General features: G+C 41.7%; 1 protein-coding gene across 1 annotated transcript in view; it reads right to left on the bottom strand.

Annotated features, from left to right (window-relative positions):
• The window catches only part of rnf150a (ring finger protein 150a), a 124,400-nt gene that overhangs the window by 14,260 nt on the left and 93,600 nt on the right, over nucleotides 1-16,540 (bottom strand). The window contains exon 6 of the mRNA XM_063046617.1: nucleotides 13,015-13,225. Within this exon, the coding sequence (XP_062902687.1) occupies nucleotides 13,015-13,225 (211 nt within the window). The remainder of the gene's footprint in view (nucleotides 1-13,014; nucleotides 13,226-16,540) is intronic.

Here is a 16,540-nt window from a genome sequence, read left to right as displayed (position 1 = left end):
GAATTAGCAAGTTATTAATGACCACCAATGAGAAAGGTAACTTCTGAAAAAAATTATTTAAAATTACTGCCAATTCGCCATTGACTTTCTGTCATTTGGTTTAAAATTTTGATGGAAATGCATTCATAAAACATGGAATAAAAATAGAAAAAGCAACTCATCAGGTTCCCAGCTTTGACAGGTCATACATCATCCATTCTATTCTGGTATTCATTTACATTCAATTAAATGCCTGTGGGGAAAATCTGAATAATTATTTCTCAGTCCCAAAAATATCATAGCAATTGCATAATATCTCCTACCCTCTTCAAATAATATCATGTAAAAATGCACCTGCCAGGAGAGGACCCAACTCCCAGAATGTCAGAATCATGTTAACTTAAATATAAAAGGCTGCAGCGCAAGTGTTGTGCACAAGTTTACATATCTATTAGGGGTGAAACAAATAATTTATTCAAATCAATAACCTTAACTTAAAAAAGCAATAAGGGGAAATACAATATGAGGATAAACTAACCAATAATAATGGATTGTATAAAATATTTTAGAGACAGATAGATAGATACTTTATTGATCCCAAAGGAAATTACAGTGTCACAGTAGCATTACAAGTGCACAGATGTAAATAATAGAAGTAGAAATAATCAAAAATAAGTTACCACAGTCTAACGGGGGGGGGGGGAGGGGGTGCGGTAATCACTTCCCCAGCTACAGGTTGACTCATTATAAAGCCTAATGGCCAAGGGCAAGAATGACCTCGCACAGCATTCTTTGGAACATGCTTCTCTGGTCAGCCAAGGTGGCATGCAGAGGGTGAGAAGCATTGTCCAGAATTATCAGGATTTTCCATGGGGTCCTTTGTTCTACCACAACCTCCAATGTGTCTATTCGAACTCTTATAACAGAGCCAGCCTTTCTAATCAGTTTATTCAGCCTTTTGGCATCACCCGTGTTGATGCTATTGCCCCAGCACAAGATTGTACCAGCCATACCAGACTGGTAGAACATTTGAAGGAGAGGCCTGCATACTCCAAAGCAGGGGTCTCCAACCTTTTTTGCACTGCAGACCGATTTCATATTGACAATATTCTTGCGGACCGGCTGACCGGGGTGGGGGGGGGGGGGTGGTGGTGGTAGGGTTGCCAACAGACAAGAGTAGCAGTCAAATACGTTGGGTTTACCCAGAGAAAGACTACAATGACCATGAAGCCTTGCGCGGGCACAAGTGTGCATGCGTGACTTGCGCATTCGTGTACGTGCTGATTTTTTCTACAAATTGCTTTTGCCGATTCTGTTCGGGGGTGGGGGTGTTAATCACGACCGGAATATTGGTGATAAGTGGCTAATACACTCAATTTCGTTTCTAAAAGGGTTTATCTAACGAATTTAATATTAAACACAGCGCATATTTTCCTCGCATGAATATAGCGATAAGTCAATTATCAGGGGAGGACAGGGGAGCTTGAAGTAAGTGTTGAAAAAACTTCCAGTAGAAGTAGTAGAGGCAGGTTCGATATTATCATTTAAAGAAAAATTGGATAGGTATATGGACAGGAAAGGAATGGAGGGTTATGGGCTGAGGGCAGGTCAGTGGGACTAGGTGAGAGTAAGAGTTCGGTACCGACTAGAAGGGCAGAGATCACCTGTTTCCGTGCTGTAATTGTTATATGGTTATATAAGTCAATAGCATCATAACATTTTAAGTAATGTTTGGATATTAAACACACAGCACATATTTTCACCATGTGAACATATAAAATCATTGCAACACACCAGTATCGCTGAATCAGTGGGAGCCCTGGGCTTGTTTCCCTGCAACAAGACGGTCCTATCGAGGGGTGATGGGAGACAGCGATACCCAAACGGGGTTCCTTATGTCCAGTCTATTCCGCAGTTTAGTTTTCATTGCAGAGATATGTTGGAAATGGAAGCAACGTTTTTAGTGCTTTCGTGGCTATCTCAGGATATTTAGCCTTGACTTTGATCCAGAATGCCCGCAGAGATGTTATGTCAAACATACTTTTCAGCCCGCCGTCATTTACAAGCTCGAGGAGTTGATCTCCTTCCCGCGCTGAAGTGGTTGATGCGCAGGTAATGACCTCACATGCGTTCAAGCTCAACAGTGGGCGTGACAGGGAATGAGGAAAGGTGCAGCTGACTCATATCGCCAAATCATATAGTTTCCTCGCGGCCCGGTAGTGCATGCTTTGCAGCCCGGCACCGGTCCACAGCCTGGTGGTTGGGGACCGCTGCTCCAAAGGACTTCAGTTTCCTCAGGAAGTAGAGGCGTCTCTGCCCCTTCCTGTACATGGCCTTTGTGTTGGTGCTCCACTCAAGTCCGTCATCCAGGTCCACCCCCAGGTACTTGTTGGTCCTCACCACATCCACGTCCTCACCATCAGCAGTAATGGGGAGCAGGATTAGTCTTCCTGAAGTCCCCTATTATATCCTGTGTCTTACTGATGCTGAACTGCAGATGATTCAGCTTGCACCATTTGACAAAGTCCTTCACCAGGGCCCTCTGTTTATCTTCCTGTCCTCCCTTTATACACCCAGCTATTGATACATAAAGGGTGGGAGAGATGCAAGATTGAATATTAGACTGCTGGAAAATGATGTCAGAGAAGTAATAATGAGGATCAAAGAAATGTCTCAAGAACTGAATGGTTACTCTGTGCCAGTCTTCACAGTGGAAGATACCAGTAATTTGACAGACATTTAAGACTGTCAGGGGAAAGAGGCGAATGTAGTGTCTGTTATTAAGGAGAAGGTACTGAAGAAGCTGAAAGGCTTGAATGTAGATAAATCACCAGGGCAAGGTGGACTACATGCCAGAGTCCTGAAGAGGTAGTTGAAATCACTGGAGTTAGGGAGGGTACCAGAGGACTGAAAAATTACAAATATAAAACACCAGTTTAAGAAGGGAGTGGGGCAAAAGACAGGAAAATTATAGATTCAGATTTATTTATCACATATACATTGAATCATACAGTGAAATGTGTTGTTTTGCATTAACAACCAACACACCCAAGGATGTGTTGTGGGAAGCCTGTAAGTGTCGCCATACAATCCAGCACCAACGTAGCACGCACACCATGCTCAGCAAGGAAAATACAGAAAACAACAAAAACATGATCTTATGATCTTACTCAGTTTGAAAATTTAAGATCCTATATTACATGGCCAAAAAAACCCACAGAACAAAGTATAACTAATAAAAGCACCCACACAATGTACGTGAATTTCAAAAGGCTGATAACCAAGAAAACAAAGTTTGTAGCATAGACTGAAAATGAAGACAAAATGTAAATGTTATGGCTTCTAGAGGAGCTGTTCATTTTGAATGCAGTTCATTTTGTATGGACATCACTTCCTGTACGCAAGCTGTTTTTACATCATTTCCTGAACGGTTTAATTTGGATATACAACAGAATGACATCCATCTCCATCCACTCTTCATTTGCCCTTGAAACAGCAATATCAGAGTCTTAAGCTTTCTTAATATTGGTAAACATCTAGATATACTTTGAAGGAAGTATTATGTTTATCATTTATCACTATAAGGCTATCGTTGTGCCAGGAGTTCACCTCATTTCTCTGTAATTTCTTTTACTCCACGGTAACACAAATACATCTGACTTTAGTTTCTCCCTCTCAAATTGCTGGGTAAATTTTATCATATTATGATCAGTCTTCTAAAGTTTCCTTTACCATAAGCTCCCTAATCAAGTGTGGTTCATTACACAACACCCAGTCCAGAATAGATGATCCCCTAGTGGGCTCAACTACAAGCTACTCTAAAAAGCCATCTTGTAGGCATTCTACAAATTCTCTCTTGGGATCCAACACCAACCTGATTTTCACAATCTTCCTGTATACTGAAATCCCCCATGACCATCATAACTTCGTCCTTTTGACAAGACTTTCCTATCTCCCATTGTAATTTATAGCCCACATCCTGGTTACTGTTTGGAGGCCCATACATAACTCACATCAGGGTCCTTTTACCTTTGAAGTTCCTCAACTCTACTGATATGGATTCTACGTCTTGTGATTGTTTGTCACTCCTTTCTAAGGATTGAAGTTCATTTTTCTTTACCAACAGAGCCACACTACCTCCTGTGCATACTTGTCTGTCCTTTCAATACAATGTGTATCCCTGGATGTTAATTCCCAACCATACTCTTTCAGCCACAACTCAATGATGCCCACAATGTCATACTGCCAATCTCAAACTGCACTACAAGATCATAAGAGCATATAATATCTGGAGCAGAATTAAAACATTTGGCCCATTGAGCCTGCTCCAACATTTCATCAAGGTTGTTCCATTTTTCTCTCAGCCCCCCATCTCCTGCCATCCCCTGACCAATCAAGAATCTATCAACTTCTGTCTTAAAAACATGAAGACCTGGCCTCCACAGCTGCTTGCGGCAACGAATTTCACAGATTCACCACTCTCTGGCTGAAGAAATTCCTCCTCATCTCCATTCTAAAATGACATCCCTCTATTTTGAGGCTAGTCTTAGACACTCCCACCATAGGAAACATCTCTCAGTGGGAGAGCATTTTGGAAATAGTGATCATAATTCTATCTCCTTTACAATAGCACTAGAGAGAGATAGGAACAGACAAGTTAGAAAAGCGTTTAATTGGAGTAAGGGGAATTATGAGGCTATCAGGCAGGAAATTGGAAGCTTAAATTGGGAACAGATGTTCTCAGGGAAAAGTACGGAAGAAATGTGGCAAATCTTCAGGGGATATTTGTGTGGAGTTCTGCACAGGTATATTCCAATGAGATAGGGAAGTTATGGTAGGGTACAGGAACCGTGGTGTACAAAGGCTGTAATAAATCTAGTCACTAAAAGAAAAGCTTACAAAAGGTTCAGAGAGCTTGGTAATGTTAGAGATCTAGAAGATTATAAGGTTAACAGGAAGGAGCTTAAAAAGGATAATTAGGAGAGACAGAAGGGGCTATGAGAAGGCCTTGGCGGGCAGAATTAAGGAAAACCCCAAGGCATTCTACAAGTATGTGAAGAGCAAGAGGATAAGACATGAAAGAATAGGACCTATCAAGGGTGACAGTGGGAAAGTGTGTAATGAACCAGAGGAAATAGCAGAGGTACTTAATGAATACTTTGCTTCAGTATTCACTATGGAAAAGGATCTTGGCGATTGTACTGATGACTTGCAGTGGACTGAAAAGCTTGAGCATGTAGATATTAAGAAAGAGGATGTGCTGGAGCTTTTGGAAAGCATCAAGTTGGATAAGTCGCCGGGACCGGATGAGATGTACCCCAGGCTACTGTGGGAGGTGAGGGAGGAGATTGATGATCTTTGCATCATCAATGGGGACAGGAGAGGTTCCAGAGGATTGGAGGGTTGCGGATGTTGTTCCTTTATTCAAGAAAGGGAGTAGAGATAGCCAAGGAAATTATAGACCACTGAGTCTTATTTCAGTGGTTGGAAAGTTGATGGAGAAGATCCTGACAGGCAGGATTTATGAACATTTGGAGAGGTATGATTAGGAATAGTCAGCATGGCTTTGTCAAGGGCAGGTCGTCCCTTATGAGCCTGATTGAATTGTTTGAGGATGTGACTAAACACATTGATGAAGGAAGAGCAGTAGATGAAGTGTATATGGATTTCAGCAAGGCATTTGATAAGGTACCCCATGCAAGGCTCATTGAGAAAGTAAGGAGGCATGGGATCCAAGGGGACATTGCTTTGTGGATCCAGAACTGGCTTGCCCACAGAAGGCAGAGTGGTTGTAGACGGGTCATATTCTGCATGGAGGTCGGTGACCAGTGGTGTGCCTCAGGGATCGGTTCTTGGACCCTTACTCTTTGTGATTTTTATAAATGACCTGGATGAGGAAGTGGAGGGATGGTTAGTAAGTTTGCTGATGACACAACGGTTGGAGGTGTTGTGGATAGTGTGGCGGGCTGTCAAAGGTTACAACGGGACATTGATAGGATGTAAAACTGGGCTGAGAAGTGGCAGATGGAGTTCAACCCAGATACGTGAGAAGTAGTTCATTTTAGTAGATCAAATATGATGGCAGAATATAGTATTAATGGTAAGACTCTTGGCAGTGTGGAGGATCAGAGGGATCTTGGGGTCCGAGTCCATAGGACGCTCAAAGCAGCTGCGCAGGTTGACTCTGTGATTAAGAAGGCATACTGTGTATTGGCCTTCATTAATTGTGGAATTGAATTTAGGAGCCGAGAGGTAATGTTGCAGCTATGTAGGACCCTGGTCAGACCCCACTTGGAGTACTGTGCTCAGTTCTCATCGCCTCACTACAGGAAGGATATGGAAGCCATAGAAAGGGTGTAGAGGAGATTTACAGGGATGTTGCCTGGATTGGGGAGCATGCCTTATGAAAACAGGTTGAGTGAACTCGGCCTTTTCTCCTTGGAGCGACAGACGATGAGAGGTGACCAGATGGAGGTGTATATGATGATGAGAGGCATTGATCATGTGGATAGTCAGAGGCTTTTTCCCAGGGCCGAAATGGTTGCCACAAGAGGACACAGGTTTAAGGTGCTGGGCAGCAGGTACAGAGGAAATGTCAGGGATAAGTTTTTTTACTCAGAGAGTGGTGAGTGTGTGGAATGGGCTGCCGGCAATGGTGGTGGAGGCGGATACGATAGGGTCTTTTAAGAGATTTTTGGATAGGTACATGGAGCTTAGAAAAATAGAGGGCTATGGGTAAGCCTAGTAATTTTTAAGGTAGGGACATGTTCGGCACAACTTTGTGGGCCAAAGGGCCTGTATTGTGCTGTTGGTTTTCTATGTTTTTTTCCCCTTCCTTTCCACATGCACTCTGTCAAGGCCTTTCACCATTCAATAGGTTTCCCTATCATCTACGTAATTCTGTAGACTGTATGCATTCAAATATAATACCTTCAGTCCTGTATGCAACACCCTTTTCAATTCTGTCCCCCTTTTACAGTGCGACTCATCCCACTGATTACAATTTTTCCTTATCATCTACCTGTCCTTCCTGACAATCTCACCACACACTGCTTCTGCTTGTAAACCAACAGCCCTATCCCTCAGCCCTTTTACTCCAGTTCCCACCCCCCTGCCAAATCCAGATTAAACCCTCCCCAACTGCTTTAACAAACCTTCCTGCAAGGATATTGGACCCCTTGTGTTCAGGAACTACTGATTTATCAGTGGCTCTGATTTTACAATTAAACATTTTGAATCACTTTTGTGAACAGAACATAGATTTATTTGAATCTAATAATTCAAGTTATTACCCTTGACTGCATTTTCCTTCAGGAATATTTTCGCACCATGTAAATTCCTTAAGAATCCAAGCTACAATGTTGAAATCCCAGGACATTGATGATTTGCAGCCTCTTCAAATTCCTGTTGCAGTAGCTTAGGAACGGTGCAACTCCACCACGGTTAATAACACCATGCCATGATCCTCATCCCATCCCACAAGAACTGAAGCATCAACACCCCTAAGCTGCTCTCCATCAGCCTTTCTCCTTGAAGTATTCACCTCACTTTGTTATCCTCTTCTGTCCTCATTCCTTTCCTATTACCACTTGATCCAATTATTTCCTTACTTTAACTGATGACTGTACTTGGTTTGAGATAATAAAGTTTAGAAACCTTAAAATCTCCAACTCTTGCAACATTTGATTTAATACTGGGAGAAGAAAATTTTGTACATTTGTCATTTTACTCAGTTTTAAAAGCATACAGAACTCTCAAGGAAACTTGCTAGGGAAAATCATTTGGTTTCTGTATACTCCTAATGATTTTATGATTTCTATTATATGTTCCAAATCTAAATCTTTACTGTCAAATTGACTAAGCACATCTCATAGTGCATAGTACCTAATTATCTTCATCTTAAAAGAAATTCCACGACCACAGATTGCAAATAGGTTTGAATTAGGGTTCCATTGTTATGGTTAGCAGCAATTAATGATCCTGCAAGTCTGAAGCTTTCTAAAGGATTTGTAGATTTATGTTTATCTAAACTTGTAAGTACTCCAATACATTAAAGATCTCATGAAATAGCAAAGCAAGCAGTATGAATGTCAAAATAAGAACATCTAAGACAAGTTGCATTGTACAGAAGCAACAAATGGATTGTAATTAAGCTAGGTGTACACTTTGAAGTGTTGGTTTTATTCATCATACTAGTTCGTGGTGCTTTATATGACAGTATCTAGCCTTCAAAGAAAACTTCAAAAGAACAAGTCCACCTTTTGCACTCAAATTAGAACTAAAAGCCAAAAGGCATTGCAAACATTAACTGTATCTTTGTTAAATAATAATGGATTTTTCAAACAAGCCACAAAGCTTAACTACTGCAATCTGAACCCATGACACAAACCCCAAGTACACGTATCAATTGTGTTTGATGTTTTGCATCAGTCACAGGACTTTTCTTTCATCTCGGGGGAACGCTCCTCTCCCACAGAGCCACATCTGCCAGAAGTGCATACGGCTGGGCGATCTGGAAGACCGTGTAAAGAATCTGGAGCAGCAGCTGGATGACCTTCGACTCATAAGGGAGAATGAGGCAGTCATAGATGAGAGCTACAGGGAGGTAGTCACACCTAGGCTGTCGGAAGCAGGTCGTTGGGTGACAGTCAGAGAGAGGAAAGCGAAGGTGAGCAGACAGGTAGTGCAGACCACCCCTGTAGCCATTCCCCTGAATAATAAGTTTACCGTCCTGGATTCTGTTGGCGGGGACGACCGACCAGGTGTGAGCCACGGTGGCAGGGCCTCTGGCACTGAGTCTGACCCGGTGGTGCAGAAGCGTGGGACGGAGAAGAGGAGAGCTGTTGTCATTGGAGACTCTATAGTCAGGGGAGCAGACAGGAGATTTTGTGGACGTGAGAAGGACACCCGCATGGTTTGTTGCCTCCCGGGTGCCAGGGTCCGGGATGTCTCTGACCGGGTGCACAACATCCTGGTACGAGAGGGAAAGCAACCAGAAGTCGTAATACATGTTGGGACCAACGACATAGGCAGGAAGAGGGATGAGGTCCTGAAGTGTGCGTTTTGGGAACTAGGCAGAAGGCTGAAGAACAGGACCTCAAGGGTGGCGTCTCAGGATTGCTGCCAGTGCTACGTGACAGTGATGGTAAGAATTGGAGGAGATGGCAGTTGAATGTGTGGCTGAGGAGTTGGTGCAGGGAGCAGGGTTTTAGATTTTTGGATCATTGGGATCTCTTCTGGGGAAGGTGGGACCTGTACAGATTGGATGGGTTGCACTTGAACTCGAGGGGGAGCAATATCCTTGCAGGTAGGTTCGCTGGCATGGTTCGGGAGGGTTTAAACTAATTTGCAAGGGAGATGGGACCCAGAGCGATAGAGCAGTGAAAGAAGTGCATGGAGTAAAGCCAGATCTAACATATAGAGAGGCTTTGAGGAAAGAGAAGCAGAATAAATGGTGTAAAGACAGTAAGGTAGAAGGGCTGAAACATATGTACCTCAATGCAAGAAGCATCAGGAACAAAGGTGATGAACTGAGAGCTTGGATACATACATGGAATTATAATATAGTGGCCATTACAGAGACTTGGCTGGCATCAGGGCGGGAATGGATTCTCAATATTCCTGGATTTCAGTGCTTTAAAAGGGATAGAGAGGGCAGAAAAAGGAGAGGGGGGTGGCATTACTGGTCAGGGATACTATTACAATTTGATGGAAAAGGTAGTAGGGATAGTCCGGGTAATTATAGACCAGTGAGCCTTATGTGTGTGGTGGGAAAGCTGTTGGAAAAGATTCTTAGAGGTAGGATCTCTGGGCATTTAGAGAATCATGGTCTGATCAGGGACAGTCAGCATGGCTTTGTGAAGGGCCGATCGTGTCTAACAAGCCTGATAGAGTTCTTTGAGGTGACCAGGCATATAGATGAGGGTAGTGCAGTGGATGTGATCTATATGGATTTTAGTAAGGCATTTGACAAGGTTCCACACGGTAGGTTTATTCAGAAAGTCAGAAGGCATGGGATCCAGGGAAGTTTGGCCAGGTGGATTCAGAATTGGCTTGCCTGCGGAAGGCAGAGGGTCATGGTGGAGGGAGTGCATTCAGGTTGGACGATTGTGATTAGTAGTGTCCCACAAGGATCTGTTCTGGGACCTCTACTTTTCGTGATTCTTATTAACGACCTGGATGTAGGGGTAGAAGGGTGGGTTGACAAGTTTGCAGACAACACAAAGATTGCTGGTGTTGTAGATAGTGTAGAGGATTGTCAAAGATTGCAGAGAGACAGTGATAGGATGCAGAAGTGGGCTGAGAAGTGGCAGATGGAGTTCAATCCGGAGAAGTGTGAGGTGGTACACTTTGGAAGGACAAACTCCAAGGCAGAGTACAAAGTAAATGGCAGGATACTTGGTAGTGTGGAGGAGCAGAGGGATCTGGGGGTACATGTCCACAGATCCCTGAAAGTTGCCTCACATGTAGATAGGGTAGTTAAGAAAGCTTATAGAGTGTTAGCTTTCGTAAGTCGAGGGATAGAGTTTAAGAATCGTGATGTAATGATGCAGCTCTATAAAACTCTGGTTAGGCCACACTTGGAATACTGTGTCCAGTTCTGGTCGCCTCACTATAGAAAGAATGTGGAAGCATTGGAAAGGGTACAGAGGAAATTTACCAGGATACTGCCTGGTTTAGAGAGTATGCAATTATGATCAGAGATTAGGGGAGCTAGGGCTTTACTCTTTGGAGAGAAGGAGGATGAGAGGAGACATGATAGAGGTGTACAAGATAATAAGAGGAATAGATAGAGTGGATAGCCAGCGCCTCTTCCCCAGGGCACCACTGCTCAATACAAGAGGACATGGCTTTAAGGTAAGGGGTGGGAAGTTCAAGGGGGATATTAGAGGAAGGTTTTTTATTTAGAGAGTGGTTGGTGCGTGAAATGCACTGCCTGAGTCAGTGGTGGAGGCAGGTACACTAGTGAAGTTTAAGAGACTACTAGACAGGTATATGGAGAAATTTAAGGTGGAGGCTTATATGGGAGGTAGGGTTTGAGGGTCGGCACAACATTGTGGGCTGAAGGGCCTGTACTGTGCTGTACTATTCTATGTTCTATATCTTTCTGTCTTTCCTCTCTCCATCTTCTCTTTTCTTTTCCCATTCTGCTTGTAAATTGTTTTACATTTGAACTCAGTGGTAAATACTTTCCAGCGTACCTTTTAATGTAAAATATCTATACTATTTTTTTCAGTAGGAAAAACTACACAAAGTTTGCCAAAGGAATCTTCTTATTAGTAGATTATCATTACAGCTATTTCCAAGATAGAAAGTTCTTAATCTTGCCAGTGATATCAGGGAACAGCAGCAAAGAAAAGAATCAAAATATCTAACACCAAGCTATTCATTGGAACATATTAAAAAGATAACTGAATGGTACTAATATTAATAACCTAATTTCTTTCTCTCACTTTCAGCCCTATAATAAAGCACTTAAAAACGTTTTTTTAAATTGCACTTAAATAAAATGCAGAACTTGAACCACTAATGGCTAGAAACTACCAAGGGCTGTCATCCCAAGGATATAACCTTAGAATCATCCTGGAACTATTGTTAGACACACAGCTGTGCTTCTCCAATTTCTCAGTTCAGGATGAGAACAAAATTAACCAACACTCTGAAAGTCCCTCTCCACACTACATGCATATAGGTCCTGCAAAGAGTATATGAAGATGAAACTACTCCCTGGATCTGTCTAGTTCCTATTGAAACTGATAGCCAATCAGCAGAGGTTCACTCATATGCTGTTCACAGAACAGACCACAGTCAATGGATGATTGCTCATTCATTAATATGTGGATTAATGCAAACTAAGCTCTTGGAATATTCTATGCTGTATGTCATTGAATGCAAGCCTGCTGGCAGGAATTGTCCAGTGTTCAGTGACATGCAAGGATTTGTCTTTGAAGGCACCCTGACCCTAACAGAACTGTAGCGGCCAAGTCATTAGTTCTTTTGGCTGGCTAGATCTTATCACACTGCCCAGTTCCTGTGCGTAATGCTCTGTATTTATCAGAATTGAGAAGGGTGGGAGTTGAGAAAGTGCAGGCTGAGTGAAGATGGTAAGAATTAGACATTGAAAGTCGTCTTTTTTTCAGACGACTTGCTCAGGTATCTGCATTGCGCTTGTATGCTAAGAATAATCCCATAAGTCCTCATGCTACCAAGCAGTTTAGCAGGATGTTTTTCTGCCCTGTGGTGAATTATGACATATTACCTCCTCCAGCTAACGTCTACTACCAAGACCCACAGTGTGTTTTGAGAAAGATGAGCCCCGTAGAACTACTCTTCCATTGGACAAATCCCAAATTATCTTCTATTTGTGTGCATTCAAGTTGACCTGATGCACTTACGAAGTGTAGGCTGCATTTAAGTACTAGTGGTGAGATGAGTGGTGGTAACATCTATTTCATGCTGTGACTAAATTCATTGTGTCCACTTAAAATGAAAGCAGGATGCATGAATTTCCACCACGATAAATGTAGGATAATTAAGTTAAATTAGATAAGTATAATGTATTACAAAATGAAAACAAACAAAATATGATCAACACTGAAACAGCAAAACTTCAAAATGAACAGAATTTGAAAATATGACACTAAACATCACCAACCAATAGCTAAAGCAATAGAATATAACTTAGTTGATTATATAAATTGGTCATCATTATGTATAGCACCTTAGTCTGGAAATTCCAAAAACATCCTAAAAATTGCATTGGAATGCCAATGATGTCATGGAGAAAAGATTTTTTTTATTGTTGTCTCACTGCAGTAAAATAAATTTTTGGCTGAGCTACTAAAATTTGTTGCCTAGTATTCTTTTCCCAAGTCCACTACAGTTGGAGCAGATGGGGGGGGGGGGCTACGGGTGGTTACATGGAGTAATTGGCAGCAACATCAAAAGAGAAGGGATCAGGGCAACCGGCATCAAACTTGAAAGAGTGCTTTTTTTAAAAAAACTTTTCCATTTATAAATAAAAGGGCAACTTACTGTTGCTAGCAGTAACAATCTCATCAACTTGCTGAAGAGGTTCATTGTCCTGAATTGTCTGTGAAAGCCCAACATTTCGAACAGGAGGATCAAAGCCAACCGAACTCTCATTCACGGTCACATCACTTGCGCCTGTAATCTGATTCGTTGGTGGTCCTCCTATGGAGCCTTCGTAATCCGTTGTTACATCATCTGCACAATCTGCATTTGGCTAGAAAACGGACACAAGTTACAAACTAAGCAACTCGTTTTTGTATTTCCTGGTACAAGGAAATAAAATTTATGGACATCACTTATTGTGATTTCACATAATAATTATCACATTCCAAATGATTATTAAGCAATGTTAAGAAAATCATAAAATTAAACTTGTCAGAAGCTAGAGGTTAACAAAAAAAAACGTGACAAATATAAGCTACTTAAGGGAACCCATCCAACGCTGCCACGAATATACTCCATGGCTGAGCATTCACAGCTCTCTGGAAAATCCATTCAAAAAAATCATAATATTTGAATATATAAATTCTCCTTACATAAATTCTAAATGGTCAATCCTTAACTCTATGAGTGACCTGCGATTGTAAATTTCCAAGTTAAAAAGCATCTTTTTTTAAACCACTTCAGTCAAATTGCTTAGAAGTGTACTTACCTCAATGAAATTTCCCCACATGCTTCTAAATTCAAAGGAATGAAGCCCTGGCTTTTTAATCTCCCCCAGGATAATTTTCCTCACTTATTTACCCAGTGACCTTTGATGTGTTTCCTTTTAAGTGCGTAAAATCCTTTAATAGTCACTGTCAGTCAGAAAGATAGAATAAGGAAGCAGGCTTTTTCGGCTCGAGTTCATAACAGCTATCAAACACTGATTTTTACACTAATTCCATTTTATTTTCCTCACCTCTCCCACTCCAGCAGATTCTACACTCAATGTACTAAGTGCTATTTGCAACAGCCAAACTGCAGATCTTTGGATTGTGGGAGGAAACCCACAGAGCCACAGATAGAACATACAAACTCCATACTGATAACACCAGAGGTCAGGATTAAACACAGGGCATGGAGGCTGTGAGGCAGCAGATCTACCAGTGTACCAACCATTTCCTTTTCTAACTGCCTGAGGTTCCGCATGATTACTTTCTAGAATTTGTATAAAAAAGCTCCGTTTCTTTTGAATGCCAATATATGCCCATCATTTAAAAACAGATCTTTAAAAAACTTTTCCTGACAACTTTTACATTGCTCCACTTGGCATTCTTTAGCCACATTCTTGCCCTCTCACTTAGTTCACCTGCATCTTTTTGCAACCTCCTTGTATCCTTCCTTCAACTTGCTTTCTACTCAACTCTGCATTTTTAAAAAGTTAAGGAATATTATAACCATTATCCTCATATCAATAAAAGTAGTAAATAGCAGAAGCCTAAACACTGATTCTTGAGCACCCAGTCATTAGCAAATGACCCATTTATTTCTAATCTATCCAATAAAAAAACCTCAATGAATTCTAATATAGTCCCACAGCACTCAGTCTTACGACAAATCACATGAATGGCAAAGAAAACGCAATTTATCATGTCCAATGGTTGTCACTTGTACTCTAGCCTCCATGCCAGTTGCTTGTGGTTTCACATCCTACTTCAGGAACTGAAGCACAAGTCTAGGATGAGACTTTGCACGTGCATCGTGGGAGTACTGCACAGGTGGTTTATATCATAGACTGTGACATTAAACTGGGCCCTGTTTTCTTCTCTGTTCTATGTCTGGCAATCGGGCTAATCCGTAACCATTAATCATCCCAACTGATCATATGCGTGTTGCAAATCATGAGAACTTGCTGTGAGAACATTTCCTAAGACATTAATTATGCTTCTGATGTCATTCGCTGTAAACTGCTTCTGCACAACTTGAGGATCTGAATGGTGCTATACAAATAATCTTTTTTCACTGTTTCTCTCTTATTTGTCCCACTTCTTACAATCTCAAAAATTCAATGGATTTGTCAAAGAGAAACATTCTTTCCTAAAGTTTCATATCCTTAGCAATTATAGAAGCAGGAGGAGAAGATGGCGCAACGGCAGCACACTCGGCCTCTCCGGTGAATGATATCTGTAATCTGTCAAGTAGGGTACCGTGCACAATTCTGATTTGATGGAGACGGACGTGAGAGTACGGAGGAACATCTGGAGAAACTTCTGAAATGCCCGCTTTGCTGCCGCTGCTACTGTGTGGTAACCAGAATCTCCCGAGCAGAAGGCCCCGAATCCTCGGCTTTGCTTGTTTCAGCGGCTGGGGCGAGGTCGAAGGTGCTCGGCAGAGGATGGCGCTCGGGAGGCTGTATCGGAGGGGCTGGTCGGAGGCTCGAAGTTTTTGTATGGACAGACTCGGTGTTGGCTGTGGTCGGCTGCTTCCAAGGCTTTGGCAAGTTGACGGTGCCTGGAGGTTTATGGCAGGGAGTTTCTCCCTTTTGCTGCCTGCTATTGGGGACTCGGGAGTCGATTGACTCGGGGACTTTGAGACTTTTTTTTTAAACCGTGCCCATGGTTTTGTTCTTCATCAAATGATGGTATTGCTTTGCACTGCTCTAACTATATGTTATAATTATGTGGTTCTGTCAGTGTTAGTCTTTGGTTTGTTCTGTTTTTCTGTGATATCACTCTGGAGAAACATTGTATCATTTCTTAATGCATGTATGCATTTCTAAATGACCATAAAAAAGGACTGAGTGTTCTCATAATCTAAGAATATCATGATTTATTTAAGTGCTCAGATGCATGCATCATGTTCACTTCCATTGATATCAGGCTAAATAGCCTCCAGTAACACGCTTTCTCTCTTCCACGTTTCGTGAGTAGTGAACCTGCTGGAACATTCTGAAGGCTACCATATTTTGGAAGGTCAAGCCTAATTCATTCACGAGTCACATTTTTCATACTCTAGTTGTTTATCAGGCATTGTAGAGGCAGCAACCTATTAATTTCTCTGGGAGACTTCATTTAAAATAAATATAAGTACTCAACATTGGAAACAAAAAAAATCCTTATTCACACAATTCTTCGTTCTGCACTTTCTCCCAAAACACTCTGCGACCTCAACCATAAAAACAAATATAATTTAATGTACGTGTCATATCTTTAATCTCTATTATAATTCCTTTTCTTTTTGCCTGCAGGAAACCCATGTTAACTTTCATTAATCTCTTCCTTCCCCCCCCACCCTGAAGTAGCCTACAATTCCACGTACATTCTTAGATTAGATTAGATTACGGGGACACTCAGTCCTCGTTTATTGTCATTTAGTAATGCATGCATTAAGAAATGATACAATGTTCCTCCAGTATGATATCACAGAAACACAAGACAGACCAAGGCTAAAACTGACAAAAACCACATAATTTTAACATATAGTTACAATAGTGCAAAGCAATACCGTAATTTGATAAAGAACAGACCATGGGCACAGTAAAAAAAAGTCTCAAAGTCCCAATAGCCCCATCATCTCACGCAGACGGTAGAAGGAAGAAAAACTCTCC

Source organism: Mobula hypostoma, chromosome 4 (assembly GCF_963921235.1).
Source record: "Mobula hypostoma chromosome 4, sMobHyp1.1, whole genome shotgun sequence".
Taxonomy (NCBI): Eukaryota; Metazoa; Chordata; class Chondrichthyes; order Myliobatiformes; family Myliobatidae; genus Mobula; species Mobula hypostoma.
Note: the sequence above shows the minus strand (reverse complement) of the source record. Positions and strands in the feature narration are given on the sequence as shown.